The sequence below is a fragment of the Lithobates pipiens genome, unplaced genomic scaffold (genome assembly GCF_037356315.1).
Source record: "Lithobates pipiens isolate NorthernLeopardFrog02 unplaced genomic scaffold, aLitPip1_a1.2 Scaffold_27, whole genome shotgun sequence".
Taxonomy (NCBI): domain Eukaryota; kingdom Metazoa; phylum Chordata; class Amphibia; order Anura; family Ranidae; genus Lithobates; species Lithobates pipiens.
Genome location: NW_027507788.1, coordinates 190,717,443 through 190,736,697, shown reverse-complemented (window position 1 = coordinate 190,736,697; position 19,255 = coordinate 190,717,443). Strand labels below are relative to the sequence as shown.

Here is a 19,255-nt window from a genome sequence, read left to right as displayed (position 1 = left end):
AATGTACATATACAGTAAAATGGCACCCGTGAGATGCAACGGCATTATTCCCTTATTGTTATGATGAAGGGGTCTCGTTTTGTGGCCCCAGAATGTTGCATTCCCTTCAGAATAAAATGTGTGCGTACGTGCCTGCGTGCGTGGGTACGTGCCTGCGTGCGTGGGTACGTGCCTGCGTGCGTGGGTACGTGTCTGCGTGCGTGGGTAGTGGGTGCGTGCGTGGGTAGTGGGTACGTGTCTGCGTGCGTGGGTAGTGGGTACGTGTCTGCGTGCGTGGGTAGTGGGTACGTGTCTGCGTGCGTGGGTAGTGGGTACGTGTCTGCGTGCGTGGGTAGTGGGTACGTGTCTGCGTGCGTGGGTAGTGGGTGCGTGCGTGGGTACGTGTCTGCGTGCGTGTGTGGGTACGTGTCTGCGTGCGTGTGTGGGTACGTGTCTGCGTGCGTGTGTGGGTACGTGTCTGCGTGCGTGTGTGGGTAGTGGGTACGTGTCTGCGTGCGTGTGTGGGTAGTGGGTACGTGTCTGCGTGCGTGTGTGGGTACGTGTCTGCGTGCGTGTGTGGGTACGTGTCTGCGTGCGTGTGTGGGTACGTGTCTGCGTGCGTGTGTGGGTAGTGGGTACGTGTCTGCGTGCGTGTGTGGGTACGTGTCTGCGTGCGTGTGTGGGTAGTGGGTACGTGTCTGCGTGCGTGTGTGGGTACGTGTCTGCGTGCGTGTGTGGGTAGTGGGTACGTGTCTGCGTGCGTGTGTGGGTACGTGTCTGCGTGCGTGTGTGGGTAGTGGGTACGTGTCTGCGTGCGTGTGTGGGTAGTGGGTACGTGTCTGCGTGCGTGTGTGGGTACGTGTGGGTACGTGTCTGCGTGCGTGTGGGTACGTGTGGGTACGTGTGGGTACGTGTCTGCGTGCGTGTGCATGCATACGCGTCTGCGTGCGTGCATACGCGTCTGCGTGCGCGAACCTCTGCCAACAGGAAGCGTGCTGAGGAAACCTTCCCCCACCCAACACAGCACGTCCCACTTGTAAGCAGTTAAACTTTTACCACCAACATACATATTTCCAAAAATTATTCTCAGTTGCATTAGGTTACCAAACTCATAATTTAGGGTTTTAAAGACCAGACTGAGGAGGATATAAATTCAACTTAAATGACATAGTACATCCTTTAATAGGTAGGAGTAAGCCTGAAAGAAATCTTAGGCACTTGTTTACATATCGTGAATCATTCCCGTATACAACAATGCTTATGTGTGGACATTAATTGTGGGAGTCATCTTCAATCCTGTTTACTCAAATTCCACAGCACATCTAAAGCACAGCATGAAGATAATAAAGCTTAAATTTTATTGCATACACCAGCGTACAATCTATGTCACAAACGTAGATGTAAAATGCAATTTGCAGGGTTGCTATGAGCAATATATTCCCAAATGAGACCAGGGGACTATTAAAACTCTGCTTCACAAGCTTTAGCATGAGAATTGCTCACTGTAATAGGAGTAGGGAAACGCACAATCACACAGCTCTCACACAATGGACTAAGCAAATTTTAATTTAGCTCCATAGGGGTTATATCTTTGTGGAAACCAGTCAACACTCACTTCAACTCACAACGTATTTAAGAACAACTCTACCCAAAACCTTTTTTTGCATCTTCAGACAGTATGGAGAAGGGTTAAGCCGGCCATACAATGATTGAATCTCGATCAGTGTGTGGCCTTTCCCCGCTCCACAGGACGACGATCCCTCCTCCACCTAGTTTGAATGGAAACATTTGTTTGTAAAGGAAGGTCAGGTTTGAATCCCTGTCCATCTTTATTATTCTTCATTTGTTCTGATTGGGAAGATTTTCCAATTTATGTGCGTTTAACAGGATGAGAAATTATGAAAAGTCTCCCCCCAAAAATAAAGACCTGAAAATGGACCTAACCCCGTCTATATGTTTTGACTTGGTAACCACATTAAAGAGACCCTGTTACCAGCCTATGTCTAACTAGATAAACATACATAATAAAGGTACATACATTGTATGACATGCAGAGGCTGTAAATACTCATCACTTAAGTCTTTGCCAGACGCTGCTAGGACCTAGACTGACATTAGGGTCCAGGGGTACCAGGGGTGTTCTGTAAAACGGACCCAACACTGGTAGTGGCCAACTGGTTTCCTGAACCAACATCAAACCTATCTTATGTATTTTCAAGTGACGTTCAACGTTTCCAACTTTTCCCTATGTGGATCAGAGAATGTAAGAGCCAAACCTTTTTGATAGATATATATGAGACCTTAGATTTGATCAGTTGACCGTTTACTTGGTAGGAGAAGGCCCTTCCTTCTCAGAAATATCGAAAATTAACAGGAAAACGGCTGTAAACCACTGGACTTTATTTTTTATTTTTTTGTACCCTGCAAGGTAATGTCATAATGTGCTAGTATGTTAAACTTACCTTAAAACAAAGTCCTTCCAGCGCCAAGATATCAGCGCCACAGGTGATCCCCCATCTTGACCCAACCTTGCTTCGGGGGTTTGTGGACTTCGGCTCTGTGACTGGCAGGGGCCGCGTTTACGGTACAGGGCTCTGAAGGAACAACTCGGGTGGCCATTCCTTCAGAGCGCATGCGCCAGTGATGTCACTGGCTGCGTGTACAGTAAATATCTCCTAAACGGTGCGCGTTCAGAAGATATTTACGCTACCTATAGGGAAGACTGATTAGATGGCTTATCTATAGGCAAGATTCCGAGATGGAAGTTTACTTCCACTTTAACAAAAAGGACCGCAGACTACATAGTTACAGGAACAGATCAAAATCCCCCAAAAAAAAAAACAGATGTGTGAAAAGCTTAATGATAACATCAGCCACATTTATACTTTAGAGGCATATTCTCTGATATCTGCAAGAATGTGCTCATAAACCTCAGTGATAAACAGATGTAGTAAGATATGAGTATGACCCTTGACCACTTTTATGTAGCCTATGGATATGTTCTGAAAGGCCAGACAGACTGAAGAATGTAACCATCCATACATTAAAGATGTACATAAAATACTCTGTTCCAGTTAAATCCTGCATTTCCACGCTAGATTTGTGAAAAATGAAATGCTTTATTGTAGAGATCCGCACATATATGCTACATACCGTCACATCTGTGATTACTTTGGGTAATTAAGACATTTTCAAAACTCTGTTTAGATAAGGGAGGGAAAAGATGAATATAAACAGTGAAGCTAAATAAACGGAAGCAACACCATGTGCATCTTTGATTGTTTTCATACTTTTACCCATTTCAAACCTTTGAGCGTAATGTTGGACATTCCCCTTTAGATTTCTCTTGCTTAGACTAGCCATATATTATACAATTTTCTTGTACAACTTTCCTTTACCAAAAGCCATATAATATGAGGCCAAATCTAAACACTTTAAATTTGTGTGCAATCAGGCAGGCCCTTGCACTACATATTAAATAAGACAATTGGACAATCAACAGATTTCTCCCCCATGCCAAGCGGAGCAGATGAAGAATCTGCATTGCTGGCTATTGTAGTCAGACAGCTGCAACACTCGCTGCATCTGATCTGCCGCAGTCACTGTTAACTGTAAACTGAATTTTTGCACCCTGAATAAATCTGTTTTTCAATCTACTCTTAGGCTCCATGCACACTGGAGGTTAAAATAACTTTATAAAAACACCAGTAGCTTTGCAGCGAGTCTTTCAGCGGTTAACGTTTTTTTGCAATAGCGTTTATTAGCGTTTTTTCCGTGTTAGCTTTTTTTTTTTAGCATTTTCTTTTTTTAATTTTTTTTCCCCCCCAATGGATCCAAAATGTTAAAAAATGCTGGGGAGCCACGTTTTTGAGCATTTATCGACGTTTATCAGTGTTTAGCGTTTTTGTGGTCAGAAAAACTACTCCTGAACGCGATTTTACGGTGTTCAGAAAACAGCCCATAAACTCCACTGCTGATAAACATCCAAAAACATCTGTGTGTGCATGGACATATAGGATAACAGAGGGGAGTTTATGGGCTGTTAAAAAACGCCCCAAACTCCCAAAAACTGCCGTCTATGATCTTCAGCGTACAAGGAGCAAATTTCAAACCAGATATGGATTGCCTAAAAGTCCTCTGAGGTACCTACTGTTATCTTTATTAGCCAGAAAGCTCTCCCATGTCTGCCTTTCTAAAACACTATGGGGTAAATTTACTAAAACTGGTCTACTCAGAATCTGGTGCAGCTGTGCATGGTAGCCAATCAGCTTCTAACTTCAGTTTGTTCAATTAAGCTTTGCCAATAAAACCTGGAAGCTGACTGGTTTCCATACAGAGCTGTAGCAGACTTTGCGCTCTCAAGTTTTAGCGAACAACACAATAAGTTTCAACTGGCCTGACTTTTTCGGACACTAGACCAGTGATGGCGAACCTTGGCACCCCAGATGTTTTGGAACTACATTTCCCATGATGCTCCACTATACTGCAAAGTGCAGAAGCATCGTGGGAAATGTAGTTGCAAAACATCTGGGGTGCCAAGGTTCGCCATCACTGCTCTAGACTCATTCCTACCCACTGCCATTCCGTGTTCAATGAGAATCCCTTAGCGGCCAGACAGGACAATCTTACGGGAACAAGTTTGCTCTAAAGCAGGGATATGCAATTAGCGGACCTCCAGCTGTCACAACACTACAAGTCCCATGAGGCATAGCAAGACTTGACAGCCACAAGCATGACACCCAGAGGCAAAGGCATGATGGGACTTGTAGTTTTGCAACAGCTGGAGGTCCTCTAATTGCCTATCCGTGCTCTAAGGCAATACTGTAGTGAGAGGATGCTGGCGACTTCCTTAGGAAAATATTTACACAAAACAATTCAAAATCTTTCTGGTTAAAAACCCAAAGTAGTGAAGCCAGAGGATCAACGTGACAGGTAAGCAACCAGCATTTTAAAAAGGAGCGGTCAGCAATGGCCTCTGTTCTTCTCCCACTACAAGTTTCCTTTTTACCCAAATGTTTTTTGCAATATAAAGCTGGTCAAACACAGATAGTATGCGTTCTGCTGTACAAAATTTACCAAAAATTGTGTGTTGTGAGAGCCTACCTAAATAAAAATCCCACCAGAGTATAGCTAACTAGCCAGACACATAATATGCAGTTATCAATTTGGTAGAACAAAAACAAGATCAGGATCAAGGTAAGGTAAGGACCAAGGTAAGGTAAGGACCAAGGTAAGGTAAGGACCAAGGTAAGGTAAGGACCAAGGTAAGGTAAGGACCAAGGTAAGGTAAGGACCAAGGTAAGGTAAGGACCAAGGTAAGGTAAGGACCAAGGTAAGGTAAGGACCAAGGTAAGGTAAGGACCAAGGTAAGGTAAGGATCAAGGTAAGGTAAGGATCAAGGTAAGGTAAGGATCAAGGTAAGGTAAGGATCAAGGTAAGGATTTAATAAGCAGCTGATGTTTTTTTGGGGTCCTTTGTTATTGTTACCAATGGAATTTAATGTTCCCTGGCTTTATGAACATGCCTGTTGGAAACTATAGTAGATACGCTGGTTCATAAACTCTAAAGGAAAGCCAGACATATCCCAGGAGCCAGGTAGCAAAAAAAAAAAAAAAGAATTTTAATTATTTTAAAATATACAGCTTTTATTGAATCAATACCTGTCAATCCTACCATGAAGGTCCTGGTTTAGGCACTTCCTATTATAGAATTGCAACACTCTACATGCATCTGTCCCCTAGCTGTTCTCCATAGTTGTCACCCGGTCATAAGCTCACTCAGTGGAGACTGACACCCACTGCATGGGCATGTTCCACTGCTGTCACCATCAGGAAATGCATCCTGAGAAATTATGTGCAGGAGTTGCTAGAGTACAAGACGACATGAAGTGGTCACAAATAGGCCATAGAAGATCAGCAGCACTTAGACTTTATAAAGGATGAAAAAAAAATGAAAACTTATTTTTTTTTATATTTTAACTGGCAAAACGTATGGTACACTGTGCTTTAGCACAAAAGAAAAAACTTTACATCTACTTTAAGCTGGCAGAAGATCCACCAGCTACCTAAACCTGCTTCTTAAATAGGGCTGAGCAGTTTTCCAGTGTTCCTTGTCAATATCTCAATCTTGATACAAGCCTGTGAGTTTTCTTAGCAATTTAGCAAAAAAATAAAAACCCTGTAAATATTTTTTCCCCTTTTTTTTCTAGCACGCTTGGCAATTTGTAAACATTTCCATAAAGCACGGCTTAGAAATCCAATAAAGAGCTGTCATTACAAGCTGTGCAATTATGTTCCGTAGTGACTCACTAATGCCTCCGTATTCCTGAAGGTAGTATTTTCATTATAACACATACAAACAACTTTATTGCTACCATCCCCAGAGTGCGGATTGCAAGCCTCTTACCTCCTGGCTTATACACCACGTCATCTTCAGTGATGAAAGACGTTATTTCCCCATTGGTGGCCCTTTCATAGCGGGACTTTTTCTTTGGCAGCTTTTTCTTATTCTTTTTGGAAGCCTCCTCTGCTGTCGTGCCGCCATTTTCATTGTCCTCGTCCTCGCTGTGGTCACTCTCAGCGTAGTTTTTGGCCCCGCCTTCCAGGGTGCAGCTCCGCCGCGGGCGAGAATTCTCGCCGTCACGTGTTTTATCTCGTTTCTCTCTCTCCCGGTCCCGGTCTCGATCCTTGTCTTTGTCTTTTTCTTTGTCGGCCGTCATGATTCGCCACGTGCCTTCTTCTGTCCTCTCACGGCTGGGCCTCCGTGAAAGGTAGACCGTGAGCCTGGGCTTCAGTCTTCTGAATTTATCACGCAATTCCAGGAAAAATTGGACCACTCCAACAACCCCAGCGCTTCAGAAAGCTCTGCACAAACATAAGAGGAAATAAAAGTAATAAATACCTTGTAAACAAAGCCCTTAACTTATAGCAACGCATTACTACAGAAGATTTTTCAGGTTACAGGTGCTACATAATATCACTTTACACATGTACCCTAGTCAATAGCCTTGACTGAACAGAGAAAATGCTTTTTACTCTCTACATTAACAAGGAACTGCAGTCTGCTCACATAATTTGTAATAAAAACCTCTTTCTGTAGCTTCCCTCCAACCACTTTGCATATCATATTATACATACTGTGATTCCGTACTTGCTAAATATGCTGCAGAAATCTCCCTCCACTGAGTCTGGCTGCAATACATTTAACTGTGGGCAGCTGAAGCTGCTGCCTGTTCACTTCCTGGATTTACACACACACCTACAGCTTTCATTAGCCCTCTTATGACTCATCTCCCCTCCCTCGAACTCTCAGAGGAGAGAGAGAGAGAGGGGGGAGAGAGAGGGGGGAGAGAGAGGGGGGAGAGAGAGGGGGGAGAGAGAGGGGGGAGAGAGAGGGGGGAGAGAGAGGGGGGAGAGAGAGGGGGGAGAGAGAGGGGAGAGGGAGAGGGGAGAGAGGAGAGAGGAGAGAGGAGAGAGAGAGAGGAGAGAGAGAGGGGAGAGAGAGAGGGGAGAGGAGAGAGGGGAGAGAGAGGAGAGAGAGGGGAGAGGAGAGAGGGGAGAGAGAGGGGAGAGGAGAGAGGGGAGAGGAGAGAGGAGAGAGGAGAGAGGAGAGAGGAGAGAGGAGAGAGGAGAGAGGAGAGAGGAGAGAGGAGAGAGGAGAGAGGAGAGAGGAGAGAGGAGAGAGGAGAGAGCGAGCGCTGTGCATGATGTCATAAGCCTAGGCTAATGACCAGACAAGAAATGGGAAGTGGGCTGTATAAGGTATTTACTGGCAGAAAATAAAAATGTTTTACTATCCAAAAAGGTAAAAACAACAAGGACAGTGGACTTAATAGATGGAAAAACAGATTATCGCAACAAAAGCCTAATGTTCATTTTTCACTAAAGATATGTTGCTGGACTTGCCAAGCATTTTAGAAACTATTGTCATCAAAAGTGCATAGTCTTTAAAGAACCTCAAACTGCGTGGACAAACATTAAGGCTACATTAGCACAGGTCACTATCATGGTGCGAATGACAGTGGCAGGAATCCTTTGATTTCTGCCGCATGTGGCTAACTGCCCAAAATACTGCTGCCACCGTCATCTGCACCGGCGTTAGTCGCTTGTGCGACTGTAGCCCGATTCAATGCACAAAACACTGCTCCATTCTATGCTACTAAGGGGGCACAAAGTATGCTAAAATGCAGTGGGTTATATCGATTGCCCTCCCGTACTGGAAAACAGTTCTGATTGCTCTTCCTATAAACCACTCAAGAAAAAGAAAAGACGTTTTCCGTACAAAAAAAAAATAAATAAAGTTGACAAATGATCTGAAATGCCCTCAACAACCATTTTTATTCTTCCACAATGCTTAATGCCGGCCATACGCGGTTCGAATTTCGAAAGAATTTTCTTTCGAAAATCGTATGAATTTCGCATCATTAGTGGGGCTGCAGCAACAGCCGATTTTCGTGCGGAAATAAGATTTGAGTAATCGGACATGTTGGACATTTTTTGAAAAATGAACGATTTTCTAATCAATGATGGGAGAATCGTGCGAGAAATGTAATAAGAAAAGAAAATTTACGGAGATAAAAGAAGATTCCCAGCCAAGAAAATTATTTTCAGTAACAGCATGAGGTGAAATTAAAGGCTTGGTCGGCCGAATCTCAAAAATCAATGGTAGCATCATCGGATCACAAAAAAAACAAATTTTCTGATTTTGAAAAGAAAATTCGTTCAAAATTCGATCGTGTATGGCCTGCATTAGACGCATATTCCTTGAGACACCTTGATAAAATCCAGTGATGAACGCAGAAATGCAATAAAATGGTAGTGGAGAAAACAGTTATTATGGACAACACTTTCCCTAAAGAGTCTCTCTATCCAAAAGAATTGACAACAAAGCCCTCTGCAAAAGCCAACTCTTCATGCTACCTCTCAGCCACCTGGGTGCAAGGTTCCATCTTTATCTACAGCAAAAGGCTTAAGATACTGCTGTGTTCTGAGATTCCACTTCCGACTCCTACACCTCCGAGTTCTGCAGTAATATAGGAGCCAGGGTTGGACAAAAAGCACAACAGGAGGCACAGGCATTCGATACACCTCTAAGTTTCAGATGCTATAGATCTTACTGGAGGCCATAGCTCTGCAAGAGACCAAGGTTTGGAGACTGTCCTCCCGAGAGGCAAGGGTATAACAAAAAAAAAAAAAAGTCTTATGTATGGAGCTTCTTTTATTTTATTTTTTTGGATAGCAGTAGAGTCTCACTTGAAAGCACTGCCTGCAAGAAGGTCCACAAGTATACTGCCAATCTATTTTCCAATATTTATTGCTCATTGACATCAGGCACGCAATGTTATTTAGGCATCAAAAGGTCCATTATTTTGCTGAGAAACAGAAAACAAAGAAACTGATTATAAAACAGTTACTCCCTAAACAGACCATCAAAGATCTCATTGCTACTAGATGCGTTGCAGCAGAGGGAAAAGAAAAAAAAAAAACGTTTCTCGTCGCCCAGGACTATTCTTTGACAATAAGTACAAGAGAAGCAAGTGCCTTCCAGGTCAAACGCAAGCAATCAAAACCCTAACAGTTCTTGGTGAATGGCCTGCTTCAAGGTGATATGGCTTTGATTGTAATGTAAACTAAGAAAAATGTCAACAGGCCTTTTCCCCGACTACAAATCATAACGCAAACATTTGCAATGATATTTTCGATTCTAATATAAAAAAACACAGCTTCCTCTCCTGCCTTCCTGTTGAAAGTTAATGAAGCTAAACAGACACACAGACCTCCCTTATCTTTCATGGGAAGCTTGGCTTCCCCTCCCCCTTCCTCTTCACACCAAACATCCATATAGGTATGACGCAACAACGAATCAGCAACAAGCTGACAAAAACATAAAAACATTGTATCTATCGAATCACAGAGCACCTCAATCTGATCAGATTTCACCCCCCTCCCTTCCTAGTCCTGGCATGTTTTGAAGATGAACGGATCAGACAGAGTGACATCCTGAACAATACATCTATTTATATTTCCTAACACCCCACAAGCTGGAGCGGCCCCAGCAGAGCTGCGGAGAGGAGCTGCAGGGCCTGTGATGGGGGGGAAAAAGAGCACAATCATTAAGCAGACACAGAATCTAGTATTAAGCACCTTATTAGGATTAAACCTCCGTGATCCTAGAGGAAATGCTGTGTGAATTAATCCTTTATTGCTTTCACAGATTCATATCTCCAGCAGACCCTGAACACTTTGTTCTCCCACAATGTCAGCTAACAGAGCCTGAACAGCGAATGGTGCCTGAGCCCGATTTCCCTTCCTATTGTCCTCATAGGGGAGATAAAATTGTTAACCGCTGTCATCTGTGCTGTGTGCCCTGCAATGTATCAACTCTCCTGCCAGCAAACAAAAACACTATGCAGGCAAAATACAGAGGAGGAGATGCCTCCAACCTTCTTCTACAATGCCTCCAATATCAGGGCGGCTTCTTTATTTACAAAGCTTCCAAGATCTTTTTTTGCAAACTGAATGAAATTGAATTTTCACTTCCATGACAAGATCAGTACAGAATTTACCAGTAAGCATGTAGGTCTAGGTACGAGGGGGTGCTGATGAAAAGGTGAGGAACATCCTTTACCGGGAGTGGCATGCAGAATTTAGATCACCTTAGGTTTTTGCTACAAAAGGTTTGATTTTTACAAGCAATGGTGCACTTTACCAATTATGCCTGTAATCATCAGAGCCATTTGAGATCCCCCCAGGAGACCATAACATGGGCCTTAGGCAGTCGGTCACTTGTTAACCAGCTGGTTTGCCCATTGTTCCTACAAGTGAGGCCGGTCCTCTTCTCTGCCACCGAGCAGCAGAGGGGTCCAACTACCATGTATGTAGAACTAGCAGACAAGTATTGCACTGGGTCATGGCACTCACTAACCTTTAACAGGCAGAAAAAAAACAAAAAAACTCTTAAACGATCTCTTCCTAGCTGGCCATGGGGAGGTGGTAAATTGTCAGGGGGACAGGCAGTCTAGGTACGGTTTTATCAGAGTGGACCTTATGCCGTGTACACACGAGCGGACTGTATGGCGTACTTAGTCCGTCATACAATCCGACGGACAGTCCGTCATAGCTTGCACGATGACGTGTACAGCACGTTCGACGGGACTAGAAATAGGAAGTCCAATACACAGCAAAGCAACCTTTCGCCGTGTAAATCCTTTCTGGGCATGCGCCATTCTTAGTCCGTCGAACTAGCCTACTGACGAGCGGATTGTCCGCTGAAACCAAAGTATGACGGACAGAATTTCGAAAAATCCGAAATACTTAGTACGCCAGACTGCACGCTGAAAAAGTCCGCTGAAGCCCACACACGAGCGGACTGTCCGCTGAAATGTGTTTCGACGGACTAAGTACGCCATACAGTCCGCCCGTGTGTACGCGGCATTACTCTTCCTAATTGTCAGGGGGACAGGCAGTCTAGGTACTTCAAAGTGGACCTTACAGTAATCTAACAAGTCTGAATGAATACATTTCTGACAAGTCATAATATACAGCAACAGCACAAATTTATTTATTTTTTTAAAGCTTCATTTGATCAATAAAGAGCTTGTCCTTGAGCTCTGGTCGTCTGATTTAGCTTAGAAAGTAATGATGTCATCAGTCTGCTGCAGGAAAGCGGAAGCATCCTTCAGTCTTCTCAGCCCAAGTAATCAGACTGGAACATTGTAATGGCCGGTACACACAATGAGATTGGACAAATGATCATTATTTTTATTTATTTTTCTTGCATGCTAGTCACAGCGAAAATTACTAAAGTCACAAAAAAATCTCAGACAACAGAATAAAAAATTGAAAATCATGCAATATGTTGTAGTTTATTTGAATTGTATTGACAACTGATTAAACAAAAATCCTATGATCTGGTACAGTACGATAAAAATTTTCATGCTTGTCCAATTGGATAATATCAAATGAACTGTTGTGTTCGGCTCTCGAAAGCTCTGTACCAACGATCAGATTATTGTACTTTCGCTCCGGTATTTTTCGCATGATTTTCTGATCGTGTGTATGGGCCCAAACACAAAGCCACAAGCATGCGAACACACACACAAACACAGCCGAATTTGTGGTGCTGACTAAGGCTGCATTCACACTAACACGTTTTCAATCGCAGGTAGATTTGGCACGAATGCCCGCATTTTGACAGCACCGATGTGTGAATGACAAATCGAGGGACTCGCATTTGAGATGCCATTAATTAAAAAGTGGTTGAAAGGGTTTGTGTTTTTTCACCTTAATGCACCCTACACATTAAGGTGAAAAAGACACCTGGCAATGACAGCCCCCCCCCCCCCGTTTACTTACCTGAGCACATTCACCTGCTGTGCGCGCCCCCTTCTCCACGAGTCTGGCCATTGAATGGATAGATAGGATAGATTGATAGCAGCGCAGCCATTGGCTCATGCTGCTGTCAATCACATCCAATGACGCGGCAGCTGGGGGGGCGGGACTGAGTCTATGGACGCAGCGTGTATGACAGGGAGCGCACCCGCAAGCTAACCCCCTCTGGATAGAGCTTCTCAGAGGGGGTTTAGCTATTGCGGGGAGGAGCTGAGACAGCCACTGAGGGACCCCAGAAATAGGAGGATTGGGGCCCTTCTGCAAAACAAACTGCACAGTGGAGGCAAGTATAAAGTGTTTGTTTTAAAAAAAACAAAACAAAAAAAACCCATACAACCCCTTTAAATTACACCTCAAATCGCTCAGGTAGATGGATGTTAAAAAAAAAAAAAAAAAGCATGGCACGGAGTTTACTAACCCTTCTGCAACACTAGACAACAGACAAGCAAAAAGGGCATAAAGCACCGTTTAACTTTAAATTTACAGCCTGCTGCCATCTTGTGCCACACAAAATTACACAAATATCTAGTAAAGGTTTCATTTAAAGGCCACCCGAAACCAAATGTTTTGCCATTTTTCACATATGAAAGTTTGCCTCACACTGTATATATTTAGACAATAACAGCAACCTTTGCCCCATCTTCCTTCCCAAGAACACAGTGTATATTTTGAGAAATCCCAGTAAGATCTATAATTGGTACAGCAATACGGCTTCATCTAAACACAGCAAAAAAAATGATGTCCCAACACCTATAATTTTCCCGCTGTTCTGGTAGAGAGGAAAAACGGTGACTTCAGGGCGTCGTAAGTGTCACAGATCTGGTCACTGAACTCAATGTGCCATATCTATGAAATTACAAGTAAATCAATTTAGCCTTCCCTGAAACAAGCCTGGTGTTAAGCTCTGCTGTTTTGGGCAGGCAACCATCCAAAAAAACGCCTGGCTTTGGGATTTCAGCAAAGCTCTCTTCCCATCTGTACAACGTCTCTGTATAAAATGTTCCAGATACAGATCAGGCTGCACGTCAAGATCTCGCCCTCCCTCTCCAGCCCCAGACGTTTTATCAAGCAGGATGCACGAGTAAATAGGGTGAGCAAGAGCCCTCCGTCAAAAACAGACAGCGGGTAGAACTGTTATGCACAATAGGGTGAGCAAGAGCCCTCCGTCAAAAACAGACAGCGGGTAGAACTGTTGGGCTGAATTGATGGCCGCAGCAATATTCTGGGACATTTTCCAGTGAAACACTAAATTGCACTGCACCTTCGACTCAGACACCCTGGGGAAAGGACAGATACAATCGAAACCACCTAGACTGTGGCGTGACTGACTAAGAATACATCAGACTAGCAGAAACACAAGGTAGATTACAAAAACATAAGACATATTCCATCTCAGCCAGCCCTGCTGTGAACATCAACGATAAGGCTCAAGTGCTGCCATTACCTGAAGACCACCTGGAAATCGAGGAAAGGAGAAGCCGGCATTTAAACATTCTCCTTCCAAAAACATGATTAATAAAAAGCTACATGTACTGCAAATGAGACGGTACAGAAAGCAGAAAAAAATTGCATTCAGAGAAAGCACGCTGAGAACACAGCACTACCTGGCACCTTCTGACACTGCATCATTGTACTACAAAAACTTGGCATAAATCAAGCAAACGGGGCTCTGTCTGTACTACAGATAGACATGCAGATCTGTACAATCCTGCCACTCTACAGAGAAGCTATGGCATAATTTTACTTAGTGCACAGTAACTTCAGTCCACAAAGCCACTACAAACATTTAAAAAAAAAAGTAATAATTGAGGCCTTAGATCTACTTTAAAGTGGTTGTAAATCTTAGGACAAAAGAAAAATAAAACTACAAGACAAGCATACTAGAGTATGAATTACTTACCTGAGATTGAAGCCCCTTCAGCCATCCTCGTAAACCTCTCTGGGGGGCCGACATCGCTCCTGCAGTTACTTCTGGGTATCGCGGGGCTCCGGCGATGTGATTAGCCAGAGCCGCAATGACGTCACTCCCGCGCATGCACGCGGGAGTGGCACGTGCGTGCCATTGCTTTAGTGTGCATGTGCCTATGATGTCGGCACATGCAAATACAGGGGATGCCTCCAAAACCTGAATGGGTATCAAGGGTAGCTACAGGTGGGCCTTATTATAGGCTTACCTGCAGCAAAAAGTGTGTTGTAAGGGCTTACAGCCACTTTAAGTAGATTGGACAAAAAAAAGCACATGTAAAATAAGGAAACAAACAAAAACAATCTTCTGCATTCGATTGACAAAATGAGGCAATTGTGAACCATGTGTTCTGGACAGCATTGGTAGATCGCTAAAAGATTACACCAGATTCTTAGCGTTGCCATCTGTGGTCCATCTGCTGCCCACAAAAGGTCACAGAAATTGTATCTGTGTGGAAATATATTCATTCTGATAACAGTTACAAAAAAAAAAAAAATACAGCAACAGAATCCGTGGACAGTATATGTCTGCTGCTGTGGACATGGTGGACTGCTGTGGACCTGTGGATGGGTAGCCATTTTGGATAGAGAAGGGTCTTGATAAAATACTAGATCTGTAAGTCTGTGTATGCATTTTACAGTGTATAAGGAAGATTGTGTAGCAGCTGGAAAACACAGGTACTGCAAGAAGTAGGTGGTACATGTAGCAAACATTCTGAATTATGAAAGGCATGATTATGTTGTCCTTGCAGCTCTTTTTCTTCAAGCTATATAAACATTACAGGTCCCCTAGGAGAGCACTTTGCAGACACTCATACAGGGACAGTTTTGCCTGGCCTCCTTAAACATAGCACTGGGGAAACAGCTATATAATTCACCGTGAGAATGGCAGAAATTGTCACTTGCACCGCCTGCTATGATACAGAAACTTGGAGCTCAGCAAGGTCTCCGAGGAAAACAGAATAGATTGCACTGCTCGGGGAAATTTGTGGTCATCAGTTTCACAGGGAGGCTACGGACAGTAACCTTACAAGGTGATTAAACACTCCTTATAACAAAGGCTTGTAAACCTTCCCAGCATCAGATCAGTCTACGGTACAGTTAATGCATTTATTCTGGAGGTTTGCCACAGACTCAATGAGTCACAGAGAGCAGGTCCTTGGTTTGTGGGTCATGAATCCTGCCCTGGGTGATTGGCGACATCCTGCACCTACAAATGAAGTCTGTGTGCAAGCAAAATAAGAAATGAACCAAATCCGATCACATTAGACATTTATTGAAGACAGACACAAAACAGGACCAGTAAATAGATTAAAGCAAAACTGCACATGCAATCTGGTTTGGGGCAATTAAATTGGCTGCATTAATACCGAGCAAATGTAACTGTCATCACCAATGGTGGGTTGCATTTTGCTGTATCCTTAGGCTTTAGTAACCAGATGGTGCACCTCTGTTCACCACAGCCAGCCAGTCTGCCCCTAGCAAGTGTCATGGTCTGGGGCTGCATAAGTGCTGCTGGCACTGGGGATCTACACTTCATTGAGGGAACCATGAATGTCAACATGTACTGTGACATACTGAAGCAGAACATGATCCCCTCTCTTCAGAGACTGGACCGCAGGCAAGTATTCAAACATAACGACCCCAAACGCACCTCCAAGGCGACCACTGCCTTGCTAAAGCCGAGGGTAAAGGTGATGGACTGGCCAAGCATGTCCTCAAAGGGAAGGTGGAGGAGCACAAGTTCTCTAACAATAACCAGCTCTGTGATGTCATCATGGAGGAGTGGTGAGGACTCCAGTGGCAACCTGTGAAGCTCTGGTGAACTCCATGCCCAAGAGGATTAAGGTGCTGGAAAATAATGGCGGCCACACAAAATATTGACACTTTGGGCCTAATTTGGACATTTTCACTTAGGTGTGTACTCACTTTTGTTGCCAGCAGTTTAGACATTAATGGCTGTGTGTTTTTATTTTGAGGGGACAGCAAATTTACACTGTTATACAAGCTGTACACTCACTACTTTACATTGTAGACAAGTGTCATTTCTTCAGTGTTGTTACATGAAAAGATATAATAAAATATTTACAAAAATGTGAGGGGTGTACTCACTTTTGTGAGATACTGCATGTATAAAACTACACTTTCCGATTAATGTGGTTATAATGTGAAATCATACTGCCAATCGGTTGCTATGGGTTGCTGCATTTGGCCTTACAGAGCATATTCTTCACCCAGAAAAGGCCAGCAATGTTAAGAATCCATTAATTTCCTCGTCTAACAACTTCCAGCAGGTCGAAAAAGTGCTGAGCTGGCTCCATATATCACAAACAAAACAAAGGCAGCAGTGCTTTCAAAATGCTCAGCAGATTCAGTTGGAAAATTGCAGACTACCAACCTAACATTGGTATAAACCAGCTACAGATCAATACAAATCACCGCGCTGTGCATGCTCGCTCCATTCCCCGGCACCCACACCAAAGTAAATGGGATGCTCCACTGAACTGTCCAAGTGCAAATATTAACAGCTCTCCAAAAAAAAACATCTGTTATGACATACAGTAACTAGAGGAATCCAGAGCCCATAGCAAAGATATTACACCATACAGACTAGACTAAAGAAGGCGGCCAGTTTAATTATTCTATTCCCAATGCTAACACACAGGTCAGGTCAGGTCAGACTAGCCATCAATTTTCAAAGCACAAGTTAGCACGCAGCTGAAAATGTCATATTTACCATCATTTAGTATGGTAAAAAGACATGCAGTAACAAAGCAACCAATCAGAAGTCACCTTTTACGAGAAAATTATGGAAATAGAAACCTAATTGACAGTTCTTTGCTTCCTGCTACTTGTACTTGTCTTAAAGAATTCTACAAAATTATATACACCTAAAATGGTCACCATAAATAGTCAACATAACCACATCATAATTAAACCCCAACACCTATATGCACCTTTGTTCTTGAAGTAAAACGAAAGAAACCTTTTTTTATTTAGTTTTGGATAGAACGACTGTCTTGTTTTTATTGGGGGGTCTGTGACCCCATAAGGGGGACTGACCTAATTATCAAACATTTTTGGAGTTGTCACTATAATAGATCTCCTCCAATGGGGATGCTCTCTCCTACGCCGACTCTTTAACCACTTTCAGACCGGACCAATTTGCTGGTCAAAGACCAGACCACTTTTTGCGATTCGGCACTGCGTCGCTTTAACTGACAATTGCGCGGTCGTGCGACGTGGCTCCCAAACAAAATTGACGTCCTTTTTTACCCACAAATAGAGCTTTCTTTTGGTGGTATTTGATCACCCCTGCGGTTTTTATTTTTTGCGCTATAAACAAAAATAGAGCGACAATTTTGAAAAAAACGCATTATTTTTTACTTTTTGTTATAATAAATATCCCCCAAAAATATATAAAAAAACATTTTTTTCCCTCAGTTTAGGCCGATACGTATTCTTCTACATATTTTTGGTAAAAAAAAATCGCAATAAGCGATTATTGATTGGTTTGCGCAAAAGTTATAGCGTTTACAAAATAGGGATAGTTTTATAGCATTTTTATTAATAATTTTTTATTATTTTTTTCTTTACTAGTAATGGCGGCGATCTGCGATTTTTATTGTGACTGCGACATTGTGGGGGACACATCGGACATTTTTGACACATTTTTGGGACCATTGTCATTTATACAGTAATCACTGCTATATAAATGCAGTGATTCCTGTGTAAATGACACTGGCAGTGAAAGGGTTAACCAGTGGGTGGCAGTGTAGGGGTTAAGTGTTCCTAGGGGAGTGTTACTAACTGTGGGGGGGTTGGGCTTTCATTTAGTGTATACTGATCTCTGCTCCAATCACATGGAGCAGAGATCAGCGTCACTAGTTGCTAGGCAGAATAGACAAATGTTGTTTACACAGCATTTGCTCTATTCGGCCGCTCCGTGAGACGATCGCGGGGATGCCCGCGGCGATCGAGTCCGCGGGTCCCGCGACCGGACTCACGGGGGTCCCGACCAGCGCGGGAGCGCGCCGCTGGCGGCGCGCTCCCGATGGCAGGGCGGCATCGAATATTGGACGTACCTGTACGCCAATATGCCTGCCCGTGCCATTCTGTCGACGTACATCGTCGTGCGCTGGTCGGGAAGTGGTTAAAGAGGAAGTAGACCCTGATGGGTTTATTTCCTCTTTGTCTCCCTGCAAAGGTAAAGCATAATGCGATGCATAGTAGCCCATTATGTGTCACTTACCTGACACAGGAGCCAGCAATGTCACCGCTGTCCCCTGTAAGTCCGGAGCATCCATCTTCTTCCAGGTATCGCTGCTCCGGCCACTCACAGCGCCGCGGGAGTGACGCCACTAATGGCATATCGGCGTTAGCAGCGGCATGCTGCTAACGGCGATAGTGCGCCTGCATGCCGCTGTCTTTTAGTAAATATCTCCTAAACCGTGTAGGTTTAGGAGATATTTAATGGAGCTACAGGTGAGCCTTAATCTAGGCTTACCAGTCGGTCAGAGTGGTCTGTAAGGGTTTACAACCACTTTAAAGCGGAGGTCCACCCTAAAATGGACCTCCGCTCATCGGAATCCCCCCCCCCTCCGGCGCCACAATCGGCACCTTTCAGGGGGGAGGGGGGTGCAGTTACCTGGATAATCCAGGTAACTGCACCCACTTCCGGGCTAGCTCTCTGCGGAACGGGGCGTACGTTATGCCCCCGTTCCGCAAGCGCCCGCCCCCTTCAGCAAGTGCCCCGCTGCCTGCTGGGAAACACACAGCTCCCATAGGCAGCGGGGACCGTCCGGATTGCGCCGCGCGGCTCGCGCATGCGCAGTAGGGAACCGGGAAATGAAGCCGAAAGGCTCCATTTCCTGATTCCCATACCCAAGATGGCGGCGGGACCCGGCAGCCGAGCGAGCGATC

At 44.1% G+C, this 19,255-nt stretch overlaps 1 protein-coding gene across 7 annotated transcripts in view; it reads right to left on the bottom strand.

The window, feature by feature from the left end:
* Positions 1 to 19,255, bottom strand: part of RERE (arginine-glutamic acid dipeptide repeats) — a 498,733-nt gene that overhangs the window by 241,148 nt on the left and 238,330 nt on the right. For all 7 annotated transcript variants that reach the window (XM_077458063.1, XM_077458062.1, XM_077458064.1 and 4 more), the window contains one exon: positions 6,384 to 6,841. In XM_077458063.1, coding sequence (XP_077314189.1) covers positions 6,384 to 6,696 — 313 coding nt within the window. In that variant the 5' untranslated portion in view covers positions 6,697 to 6,841. The remainder of the gene's footprint in view (positions 1 to 6,383; positions 6,842 to 19,255) is intronic.